Here is a 12217-nt window from a genome sequence, read left to right as displayed (position 1 = left end):
TTCAAAACAAAAGATTTTCACCATAACTTACACGTTTTTTTTTTTTTTTGCATCACTGTCGACACTATTAACTGAATGAGCAGCATTAAAAGGCTTTCTTGGTAGTGCAGAAGTGGAACTGGGACTCACAACAGGCCATATTGTTCCAGAATTCTCTTTTAGAACCTCCACTCTTCTCCCAGACCCATGCCAAAATACAGTGCTTTATCCCCCTAAAGTGAATATTGGTGAATATTGGTGAAAAAAAGGTGAATATTGGGGTGGCTGCGTAGTACAATGGGTATGGAGTAGGTCTTGTAACTGCACGATTCAGTTCATCTCCAGCTGTGTAAATGGATGCAATGCAGAAAGTTGACTAAGATGCCTGTTATGTAATGGATATATAATCACATGCTCGGGCATCACCTGTGGGAATGTGGGCCTGTCCAGCACATTACACCTAATATAGTTTCATTCATGTGGGCTTAATTTAGGATGGCTCTGTTCGTTCATAGGATTTTGCTCTTATGTATACGATTTGAAAGTTTTTAAAAGAAATCATTCGTTCCCATTAATCATTGTACCAATGATGCTACCAGTGACGCCCGCACACGATAGTTACTTATCAGGCGGTGTAGTATAATAATGACGACTTAACCTCCGAATTACACCACATCCAACTGCATAAATAGACTGCATGCACACAAAAAGTAATCCGTGTAATATTTATAAATGCTAAATGCCAATAATGCAAATGCATGTGGTCCCTAATACTGTTGTTTGTTTACATACTGTACGCTACTGTATTGCGTACTTAGCATTCCATGTTAGCCGTGGCTGTTTACTTAAGAAATAAACGTTTCTTAAAAACAGATCGTTTGGTAAGACCGCAGACAGGAGTACTCTCTAAAACAGTGGTAATGCCGGGTAGGGCGAAAATACGTGCAGAAACTTGAAGAGGCCACGGAACTGGACTAACCTGCTCGGCTACTATAAATACGAAAGGGGAAAGCCGAAAGAGGAAGAAAGTCTGCTCTCGCGTGACAACAGCCGCTGCTGTTACGACGTAACTTGGGGAAGGAAGTGCGGTCGTGTCGGGACTGAGTTGGAAAGAAAGCAAAAGTCTGTGAGTCCAGTATTAAGCTGTTCACAACTTTGCGGTTAAATTACATGTTCTCACTTTCTTGTAACATGAAATCGTTTCAAAATCAGACCATTCCATTCGCTAAGCCCGAAGCGACAGGCGCGCGCGTAACTCCCTTCTGACAATCTAGCTGTTGTCGCAACAACTTTCTATAGCAAGCTGTCATTATTCACTGTTTCAAACGCATTTACCACCTCCAGTGTTTTGAAATCCATTTAACAATTTAGTTTCTCGCTGGATGGACAAATTGGATTCGCTTAAGCTTCATTCAGGATTGAGCGACTGGTCGCTCCGCACCTGTTCGGTAGCCTGTAGTCATTCATGCTCTCGCGCTGTTAGCATTTCTGTACATCTGAACTCCTGTGGGTAATTTAGGGATAGTCTGTGTCTGTTTAGCACTGCTATAATATTGTCCTTGTAATACATACATCGTTCCTTGACCCACATCTATTGTTAGTGCTATTAGTGTGGAGTGTTATTTTGATTTAACCAAGATGATTCGCGTGTATTTATATAATGATTGCTCTTAAAATCTTGACATGGCTCTCCGTGTATTACATTGAATTGTGTTACATTACATTCCTTTAGCAGACGTTCTTATCTAGCGCATCTTACAATGGACTTATACAGACCTATACCAGAAGCATACGTGTATTCACCTTTTAATATGATAATGGTGACCGACCTAACAACATTCACAGTGACAGCTTTCTCTGGGACAGTCCCTCACACAGCTGCAAGTCCTGCTCATCCAGCTCTCAGAACAAGTCTGACGACCCAACGCGAAACTTGTTCTGCAGCCATTTCTGGATTTCCTGACGAATCAGTTATTCAGCCTTATTTTGCCAGTGGCAATCACAGAATCTCTGGAAAGATAACAGAAGCAGAATACTGACAGACCTCATTAATGCCCCTTTATTTCATTATTAACCCACTGCACATCACTGTTCAAATGCCAGGCAGTAACCGTGTAATTGTTCCCCTGGCTCTTTCCTGCAGGAGAATGTTGCTGTGTGTAACAGTGCAATGGTTCCCCTGGCTCTTTCCTGCTGGAGGCTGTTGCTGTAGCAGTGTAATTGTTCCCCTGGCTCTTTCCTGCTGGAGGCTGTTGCTGTCATAAACATATATACGTCTATGGTTGCTGTAGCCGTATAATTGTTCTCCTGGCTCTTTCCTGCAGGAGGATGTTGTTGTGTGTAACAGTGTAACTGTTCCCCTGGCTCTTTCCTGCAGGAGGATGTTGCTGTGGGTGCTGGCTGTGCTGCTTCTGCTCTTCAGCTGTCTGGATGTGTGGTACTTCCTGCGAGTGGTGGTGGTGGTGCTCAGGGCCTGGTTCCAGCCCCCGGTTTGGGACGTCCTGGCAGAGCAGAGCGTGGGGGGGCGAGTACTCCCCCACGACATAGACATGGGTCACATGAACAACGCCCGTTACCTCCGGGAGTGTGACTTCGCCCGATTTGCCCTTTACACCCGAAACGGCGTGTTCAAGGCTACCCGGGCCCTGGGGGCCTCCTTAGTGGTGGGGGCGTCGACCATCCGCTACCGACGCTCGCTGTCATTGGGCGAGGCCTTCGAGCTGCGCAGCCGCATCGTCGCCTGGGACGACAAGTCCTTTTACGTGGAGCAGCGGTTCGTCTCCCGCGCAGACGGAGTGGTCTCTGCGGTCATGCTGTGCAGACAGAATGTCCAGCGCGGCAGCCCCGACAAGCTCTTACAGTACCTGTGCAAGAGGAAGGTGAGGATGGGAGGGAGGGAAAAGGGGAAAGAGAGAGGGAACTTCTGTGATGGGGGAGGACGAGGGATTGATTTGCTTCTGGATTAGTACTGCCTGACCTGGGCCCCGGACAAAACCAAACACTTGCTGTGTACGTGGAAGGTTAGGAAGGAGTCTTATTCCATTAAGCACAACATACTCCAGATGTGTGTATAGTGTAGCAATCAGAACAGTAGCTGCCACTGCATAGTAAAGCTGTTGTGTGGCGATATGTAAGCGCATACTGAGGATTGTGGGTAGGAGAGCAGGCTTTGTATAAAGCTTCTGTGGAGGAGGAAATTGAGCTGTGCAGAGCTGGGCCCTGAAATTAGACATTGTAAAGCTCAAAAAGTAAGAGTGAGGGTTCTAGTTGGATGTCGGGGGTACAGTACGTTTACAAATGCTTAGTTTTTGTTAGCGAATTACTGATTGTTCGTCTGTGGACTTGCTGACTAAATGGAAGTTCTTGGTGATGGTGCTCTTTTGTATTCCTGAGACTGACCTTGATGGTCTCTGCTTTTTGTAAGCCGCTTGGCTGAGTGATGTACTGTAATGTACGATTTCAGATTGAGAAAGAGCACTCGCCATTCTGTGATCCCACATGTGTGTGTGTGTGTGTGTGTGTGTGTGTGTGGGTGTGTGTGTTTGTCTGTGTGTGTGTGTGTGTGTGTGCTCGTGCGCGCGTGTGTGTGTGTGAGCGTGTGTTCTTGTGTGTGTGTGTTTCAGGTGGAGTGCCCTGAGTACCCAGAGGAGCTCCAACACTGGATCAGCTTCATCAATGCCAGCAGCCAGGCCCTGAGAGCAGAGAACAACACGGAGGAGAAGAGCAAGTGAAGGATAATCACTCTATCTCTTTCTCTCTCTCTCTCTCACTCTGTACATTATGTGCTGTTTAATTAACTCTTTGAAGAGTAGATTTTTCTGCAATGTGTTTTGAAATTCTATGTCAGTGTACTCGGACTCTGTTGCTTTCAATTACTGGCAGTGGTTGTTACATCAGCATTAGAATGTTCAGTTAAGAACATTCTAACCACGTACTTGATTTTGCGTGTTAAAGGGTTAAATAGCAGTGAAAGACGAACAAATACCCCTCCCCCAGTAAACTCTTTGTCTGTACCCAACACCCCCCCCCCCCCCCCACACACACACACACGCACAGCAGAAGCATTGTCTGAACACTCATCCTTCACCCTCAGTCTTTTTCTATTGTTGATAAAGAGCCTCCGTAGGAACAGAACACTGCCACCCAGTGGTGGAAAAAGGTAACTTGGTAAAATGTTACATCGTTTTTGCATTTTGCGTAGTAATAATAATGGGAAAAAATACTTCAGACATGAATGTGTTTTGTAAATGCGCTTGGAATAAAGTTATTTAATAAAAATATTTGTTTTATGATATCTTTTTAAGAGACCAAGGTCTTTCGCAAGAACTTGTAAGTAGGTTTTCCACACTTCCGGTCAATTGTCACAAGAAATTTTTAAAATATAAACATAAAATAATTTAAATGCTAAATTCAACATTTTTACTTATTAGACTAGTTTCACTATTGATTCTGTGCAATGAAACCAGAGACTGGGTGGTTTTCTATGGCTCATCACAAATTCAGTCAAGATTCAGAAGCTTTAATACATGATGTCATGGAGAGAAACAGAATCTGAGGTTCACTGCAGGTGCAGGTTCTCTAAAGAAATGCTGTGTCAACAAACTTTATATATTTTCTTCTGCGTCATATAGTGCGACACCCAGTGTCACCCGCGCCCGGAGTGCGGCTGATAACGTAGCAGACGGAACAAAGGTAGCAAAGACAGGACACGGACTTCGTCTGACAGCCGTTAATTAAGCAAGATCAGTTACATTCGATAATATGCCTGGAATATTTTGGCAATAACGAAAGCGCACCTGATACATGTTGTGTTACAGAAGGCCCACAGTAATTTTCCACTACGAGTTTGCATTCTCTACGCACAAATGTGTTTTCTTCCACAGTCACAATAAAAAAGACGCATAGATGACATCCAGTGCTGCAACCAATGGTTTTATATTGCTGTAAATAAATTGCTATTCAATTATCCGTGTTCCTATGTGTACATTTACTATTATTATTATTAGTGAAGTTGATGTTTTCATTTTGTTACGTTTTTTCTTAAGTTATCCTGGTGTTATGTGTCATTTACAGAGTCCATATATGCTTTAGCAGTACTATCTTGGTGCCAATTATGCACAATTGAAATTGATAAAGAAAATCAACTCTTCGTGACGTCCGCGTACCTTAATGTTAAACTGTCAAAATCAGAGGGGAAAAGCATAGTTTGGAGGGGAGTAATCAAACAATGGCAACAACATTGGGATAGTGCAACAAAAGGAAGACATTTATATAAAATACAAAATAAAGTAGGAATGGCAAGAAACAGTGGAACCGATAGAAGAGAGCAAGTAATCATAAATAGATTAAGAATTGGTCACAGCAACTTGAATAGCACACTATTTATTATAGGAAAACCTCCAACTGGCTATTGCGATCAGTGCCAGGAATTAGAAACAGTGGAGCATGTCCTGATTGAATGCAGGAAGCATGAGCAAGAAAGAAGGGTTCATATTTACAGGATTACAGAGACTAGGAATGGAGGCAATGTCTGCCGTTACAACACCAAAGAAGAAGAAGAAGAAGAAGAAGAAGAAGAAGAAGTGACGTCCGCGTGACGTTTTTCCTGCTGCTGCGCAACCGTAGACTCTGCGTAATTTAGGTAAGAGGTGTATCCTCGTGTCCGCAGAGAAGGGCTTACACAATCAGCGTGAGTAACTCCTTCATTAACAAATTAATTTATTAAATTTGTGCGTCCGGTTAAGCTGAGTTCCGCAATTGCAGTGTCTGGTGCATTAGCTGTTATCCAGCTGCCCAGAAACACGAGAACCTAGGATATCGAAAGCTGTAGCTCGGTAGCTCGATGAGTAGTCTACTTAGCTAGCTAACAAGATTGCTACTGAATGAATGAATGGTCGAATGAATGAGTTGATTCTTTCCAGCAAGCAACAATACGTTTGTGTTAAGTATAAAGTACCATCACTGCATCCTGAAAGTGTTTGGATTTACGCTATTTACAGATAAAATATCATGGTTTTATTTAACAGATCATAGTAACTCCACTTTCGTTTAGGTAGCTAGACAATGACGATGTCAATTTGTTAGCTAGTAGGCTATGCTCTTCCTTCCGACAGATATCCTGACCGGTTAAAGTCCGGTCATGAAAAACCTTTTTTCCAGTCCCTGGAAAAGTTATGGAAAATAATATTTTTTGAAAAGTAATGGAAATATAGCTAAAGTTGCATCAAACATAATTACTAATTAATCCAATCATAAAAATAGTATGTATAGTAATACAACGTAAATTGGCACGTAATCTTCGCGGTCACATTAATACCGCTAATTAAATCAACCGCACACAAAACACTACGTTAACGGTGTCACTACGTGACAGTGGAGTGCAGCGAAAGGGAGTGATTGAAGGCTAATATTAACCCATTTAGCATTAAAGCATTAAAGGTAAGAATGTCAAGCTCACGATTGGTTAGAAGGGTCACAAGGCACATACTGAGTGTACTAACTAGCGAATGTACAGAGAAAGAGACGGTCGACTGGGGAAAAAAAAAAAAAAAAAAGTCGCAACAGAACAATTATTTGCACTCGCACAAATGCTCCCAATTATATTTCGAGGTCGCACAGATAAAATTTCGGGAGCATATGCGACCAAAATGGTCGCAATTTCGAGCCCTGTTTGAGACATTGACAAAAATGTTAAACTATTCGAATTCAAATATGAGAGAATGTATCTAAGTGTGACTGTCTGGTGTTTATTTGTTTTAGAGAGGCACCATGTTTCAGATGCAGACCTAATTTTACTTAGTGTTACAATAAATAATTTTAAATCGTCCCGCTGAGATAAAGTCATTTGTTTTGGTCATGGAAATTCAGTTGAAGGTTGTGGAGAAGTCATGGAAAAGTCATTGAAAATCATTGGTGAAAAAGTATGAACCCTGTAAAGTGCAACGGTCACAAAAAATCGGACTAATAGGCCTATTTCACAAGATGGTGACCAAAACCGGATGTAGGGAATACTTTGTTTCCGGTTACCATTGCTACGGACGCAAGTCTATTTTTGACAGCGGTACAAATGCAGTCAAAATACGAAGTCAATAATTTTTTCTCATGACAACAAATAGTCACAATATGTGTATTTTATTCGTCTTATGACTGTCCATGGGTCGATTTCATGATGTATTGTGTCATTTGGGCACTGTTATAATATTTGTTGTGGACCATGAGGTACAGTTTGCGTCACTTCCTGATTACCTAGGATGACTAAGCTACAGTAGGGGCTACAGTCTATGGTCACTGGGGTGGGCGGTGACGCCTCTTGGCCTTGACATTGCGGCTCCGACCACGGTCCACCTGTGCGAAGTCAGAAAATGCAGGCATCCCATTTCGTAGTGATTTCATTATGGCATGTGCTATTTACACCTGCACTAGACGACCATAAAATAGTCCTCCTCTGAAGATTTTCGGTAGCCGAGTCATTTTTACTATTTCCTTTAGCCTACTTAACCAAATAATTTGTTGGCAGAAAGTGTAATCAGCTTGCTATATTTTGTAGTCAAGTAGCCTATACTAAAACAGTTCGCAACTTCGGTTACCAAGCCATTTGACTAGCTAGCTAACCCTAACCGGCAAATACTCAATCTGTCAAACGTGTTTGACGGCTTGTCAGTCGTGTACATTCCGTAAATGTCTAGGGCCATGCTTCACGCATGTGACAAAGCTACTATAATCCCGATTTTGGGATAAACACTGCAAAATTTTCAGGTTTTAATGATCTACAAGAATAAAATAATAATAGCCTAATAATAATTAGAAATTAAGTGTACATTATTTTTGTCTTCATGCACCAGGTGGAAAACTTGCTGTACAAAGTGCGTTGTCATATTTACACGCCTGCAGATCAGTTATTAAAATACTTGGTAGATTAGTTAATCACCGCTGACAGTGTTAATTTTTATTCGGTAAAAAGTGACTTGCGAACGATCGGTCAGCTAGCGTCACCCAGCAAGTGAACACCACAAACGGCGATGGAGTAGTAGCAGTTACTGGCTCATTAACTGACTGCGGCGAAAACCTACAACGATAACTTACTCGGTTAACAGCAGGTCTACCAGACGGTTATATGGAAATTAGCCTAGTCAAATCAACAGTAGCCTACACATCTCTGATTGAATGGCCATCAGTGTAGTCGATGTTCTTCCCCTGTGGTTCATATTGCTCATGTGTGAGCTAACCACGAATAGTCTACCTAACTCACTGGCAAGCTGCAGTGATATGCTAGCTAAGCATATTCGTGTTGCTGAGAAACATAAATTGAAGATAACTGAACATAATTGTATTATTAATGTCATACATATAACGTGATTACATGACACAGTACAGTCACGGATGGAAATTAAACTCAGTAAACATTTGATAATATATTTTAAAACAGAACGGCAGACAGTCAGCTTGCCTCAAGTTCGTTCTGCAATCGTCCGCTCAGATTGATGGGCTTTTCCGCACCGGACTGTCAATCACATCGTAAAATCACAGAACCGCTTAACTCTATGGTTTTGGCTCCAAATCGACAACATGGCCGCGCCCGCCATAGGCCTATTGAGCTTCAAAACGTGTTTTTTTAGAGACCCACAGAGAGTCCATGGGTGACGTCACAATAGCTTTGTCCATATTTTTTACAGTCTCTGGTTCTCACAGTCCCTAATAGCCCTGCCAAAGTTCACTGTTCGATGTTATCCGCATTGTCGAAGCATTGCCAGTGAACGTTAAGCGGTCTAAACTAGACAAGGGCTATAAATTATTTTTTGAGAAGTTTATATTCGGTTATGAAGGTTAGTATAACGTTAGCTCTGGTTCGCCAGAAAGCTAAATAGCTAGCTTGCTAACCGCAGAATCGCTGGGTTACTAGAAGACAGACACACACTGTTGTGTTCGTTAAACAGTGTCCCTTTACTATTCTCAAGACGATGTTGCAGTGAATCTGTAACGGTAGAATTTTCCAACTGGCTTTTTCCTGTCTGAGGATGTTGCCGTGTGTAACAGTGTAATTGTTCCTCTGCCTCTTTCCTGCGGTAGGATGTATTTGTGTGTAACATCGTAATTTTCCCCCTGGCTCTTTCCTGCAGGAGGACGTTTGTGTGTGTAACAGTGTAACTGTTCCCCTGGCTGTTTCCTGCAGGAGGATGTTGCTGTGGGTGCTGGCTGTGCTGCTTCTGCTCTTCAGCTGTCTGGATGTGTGGTACTTCCTGCGAACGGCGGCGGCGTTTCTCAGGGGGTTTGTCCTGCCGGTTCAGGACATCCTGGCAGAGCAGGTCGTGGCGGGGCGAGTATTGCCCCATGACATCGATCACATGGGACACATGAACAACGCCCGATATTTACGGGAGTGCGACTTCGCCCGATTCGACCTTTTCATGCGGAACAGGTTGTTCAAGGCCATGTGGGCACTGCGGGGCAGCATAGTGGTGGGGGCGTCGACCATCCGCTACCGACGCTCGCTGGCGCTGGGCGAGGCCTTCGAGCTGCGCAGCCGCATCATCGGCTGGGACGACAAGTCCTTTTACGTGGAGCAGCGGTTCGTCTCCTGCGCAGACGGCTTCGTCTCGGCAGTCGTGCTGTGCAGACAGAACATGCCGCGCACCAGCCCAGACAAGATGGTGCAGTTCCTGTGCAAGAAGAAGGTAGGAAGAGAGGGAGGGGATTTGGAGGGAATGGAAGGGTAATGTCTTGTCTTTAACCTTTTGAAGCGAAGAGAGCAGGCTTTTTGGAATGGTCTTTTTTTTTCAGAATTTTACATCGGTGTTCTAGAACTACTTTGCTTTCAGTTACCAGTAGTGACTGTTACATCAGCACTATAATGGCCAGTTAGGAACATTCAGATCACATGTTTGTGATCTCACACCTTTCTCAAGCTGTTAAACCAGGGCTACCCAGCCCTGCTCCTGGAGATCTACCGTCCTGTAGATTTTCATTTTAATGCCCTAATTTGGCACACCCAGTTCTACTGATAACTGATCTACACGAGATCACTAGCTGTTGAACTGAGGTGTTCTTTGTCAGGTTTGCATTGAAAACCTACAGGACGGAAGATCTCCTGGAACAGGATTGGGCAGCCCTGGGTAAAAAGATTAAGGGAGGGTGGTGAGATCCACGATACTGCAGGAACAGTATTGCCAGACCTGGGCTTGGACAAGATTTGACCATTCCTATGCGAGAGGAATGTGAGGATAGAGATGGAGGGAAAGTGAAAAGAGGGAGTTGCTGTGATGGAGGAGAGTGAGTGACTGCTGGAACATCACTGTCAGACCTGGGCCCCAGCAATATCATGCAGTGCCCAGGTAAATGGAAGGTGAGAGAGGAGGAGGGTACTTGAGGTACAAAATGGAGAGAGTGAGCAGGTGGGCAGGTGTGCTTATGATAGGGAAAATGAGAGAAAGGGATGAAGTAGTCTGTGCCAGAAGGGAGAAGGATGATAGGAAAAAGAAAGGACAAGGAAATATGGTGAAAGTGTGTGTGAGAGAGAGGAGGGGGGGAGCTGAGTAAAATCGAAATTGGGATGAAGAAAAATGAGAGCTGTGTTCACACTTTCTACACTGTGTGCGTGCTCGTGTGTATGTGCGTGCGTGCGTGCGTGTGTGTGTGTGTGTGCGCTCGTGTGTGTTCAGGTGGAGAGCCCTGAGTTCCCAGAGGAGCTCCAACACTGGATCAACTTCATCAATACCAGCAGTCAGGCCCTGAGAGCAGAGAACAACACGGAGGAGAAGAACAAGTGAACGAACACACACACACAGACCTTCCTTCAAAAACATTCATGCATGTCTTAACAGCTTCACCACCAACACTCCCACAGTGACTGCAAAGCTCGCATGTGCACAACATTCTCTCAGACAGATGACATCACTATGACATCACTGATCACACAATGTTCTATCAGACAGATGACATCACTGATCACACAATGTTCTATCAGACAGATGACATCACTGTGACATCACTGATCACACAATGTTCTATCAGACAGATGACATCACTGTGACTAAAGTCAGAACTTTATTGCTTTCGATTGCCAGCAGTGATTGTGACATCAGCATTAGAATGTTCGGTTCAGAACATTCTAATCACATATTCCTGACCTTACGCCTTCAAAGGTTAAAGGGTTCTTAATCCGATCTCACCGCTGCATTTACACTGGGGCGACATAGCTCAGGAGGTAAGACCGATTGTCTGGCAATCGGAGGGTTGCCAGTTCAAACCCCGCCCTGGGCGTGCCGAAGTGTCCTTGAGCAAGACACCTAACCCCTAACTGCTCTGGCGAATGAGAGGCATCAGTTGTAAAGTGCTTTGGATAAAAGCGCTCTATAAATGCAGTCCATTTACCATTTACACTGCCTTCCCTGGGGTGAGGTGAGATCACAGGCGATGTTTCTTCCTTACGAACGTACCCATTCATTCCTGTTTTTTTTTAATTTATTTTTTTTAAAATTTCTCTTGAGGAGAAATCTATTTTGGGGTCATCCGAATTTACCAGTTCCCCTATGTGAGATTTGAACCAACAGTATCCAGGGAATAGGTCTGGTTCATGCCCCTGTATTCCAAGGGAGTGTGTTAACTCTGAAGTCTCAGCGATGTGTCTCCGTATTAGTATCATTTAAATGGGTATTTACTGAAGTGGGATATGATGTAAAAAAATAAAATGAATTTCAGTACTGTATGTTGGCGAGAAATATATAATGTATCAATATGAAATACTGTCTGCTTGTTTCTGTCTCTGGATCTGTACTCTATATTGCTGTAAAAAGAACAAACTGGTTTTGAGAATGCAGTGATTAATTAAAGTTGTACTCACAGCAGTGTGTTTGTGGGTAATTGTGGATCATGGGGGAGCGATCATTGGAAATAGTTTTTCAATCAGCTGTTCTAGTTATTGAAAATAGTATTAAAATAATAAATGTTTATGCTGGGAGGTTTGTAATGATCAAATGTTTGACAACTTGTAGCTGCCATTTCATTCCTCAGACTAGGATGTGTAGCAGAATATTTCTCTCTTTTTTAAGAGTAGAAATCAAACAACCTTTTTTAAGCAGAAGAAAATGCTACCCTCCAGTGACCATTCACAGGATACATTTTTGCAAGACATGAGCCTGGATTCAATCAACTTTTGTCCATAAATTTGAGTTATAATTAATTTCAAATTTTTCCCCCCACAAACACAGTTTAGTGATTTCAGCAATCACTGGACCGACTCGCC

General features: G+C 43.2%; 3 protein-coding genes across 5 annotated transcripts in view; 2 read left to right on the top strand and 1 right to left on the bottom strand.

Annotated features, from left to right (window-relative positions):
• lrrc24 (leucine rich repeat containing 24) overlaps nt 1-588 on the bottom strand; it is a 13547-nt gene extending 12959 nt beyond the window's left edge. The window contains exon 1 of the mRNA XM_035430161.1: nt 1-588. This exon is cut by the window's left edge and continues 400 nt beyond it. The gene's annotated coding sequence lies outside the window, so the exon portion shown is untranslated.
• Nucleotides 589-955: 367 nt separating this feature from the next.
• On the top strand, nt 956-4257 carry LOC118233990 (protein THEM6-like). 2 transcript variants are annotated; one of them, XM_035430217.1, is made up of 3 exons: nt 956-1105; nt 2357-2858; nt 3603-4257. In XM_035430217.1, exons 2-3 carry the CDS (start codon nt 2361-2363, stop codon nt 3708-3710), a joined length of 606 nt encoding a protein of 201 aa, XP_035286108.1. In that variant the 5' UTR covers nt 956-1105; nt 2357-2360; the 3' UTR covers nt 3711-4257. The 2 variants fall into 2 exon arrangements, with proteins under 2 accessions (XP_035286108.1, XP_035286109.1); XM_035430218.1 differs by having other exon boundaries at nt 1024-1101.
• A 1288-nt stretch (nt 4258-5545) lies between these two features.
• LOC118233989 (protein THEM6-like) lies at nt 5546-11819 on the top strand. Of its 2 annotated transcripts, none has more exons than XM_035430216.1 (3): nt 5546-5620; nt 9149-9650; nt 10635-11819. In XM_035430216.1, exons 2-3 carry the CDS (start codon nt 9153-9155, stop codon nt 10740-10742), a joined length of 606 nt encoding a protein of 201 aa, XP_035286107.1. In that variant the 5' UTR covers nt 5546-5620; nt 9149-9152; the 3' UTR covers nt 10743-11819. The 2 variants fall into 2 exon arrangements, with proteins under 2 accessions (XP_035286107.1, XP_035286106.1); XM_035430215.1 differs by having other exon boundaries at nt 5559-5668.
• Nucleotides 11820-12217: the final 398 nt, after the last annotated feature.

Source organism: Anguilla anguilla, chromosome 8, assembly GCF_013347855.1.
Source record: "Anguilla anguilla isolate fAngAng1 chromosome 8, fAngAng1.pri, whole genome shotgun sequence".
Classification (NCBI taxonomy): Eukaryota; Metazoa; Chordata; class Actinopteri; order Anguilliformes; family Anguillidae; genus Anguilla; species Anguilla anguilla.
Note: the sequence above shows the minus strand (reverse complement) of the source record. Positions and strands in the feature narration are given on the sequence as shown.

Coding starts and splice junctions, on each gene's coding strand:
- LOC118233990 (XM_035430217.1), top strand. CDS start 2,361: ATGTTGCTGTGGGTGCTGGCTGTGCTGCTTCTGCTCTTCAGCTGTCTG. Junction 2,859..3,602: donor AGTACCTGTGCAAGAGGAAG/GTGAGGATGGGA, acceptor TGTGTGTTTCAG/GTGGAGTGCCCTGAGTACCC.
- LOC118233989 (XM_035430216.1), top strand. CDS start 9,153: ATGTTGCTGTGGGTGCTGGCTGTGCTGCTTCTGCTCTTCAGCTGTCTG. Junction 9,651..10,634: donor AGTTCCTGTGCAAGAAGAAG/GTAGGAAGAGAG, acceptor GTGTGTGTTCAG/GTGGAGAGCCCTGAGTTCCC.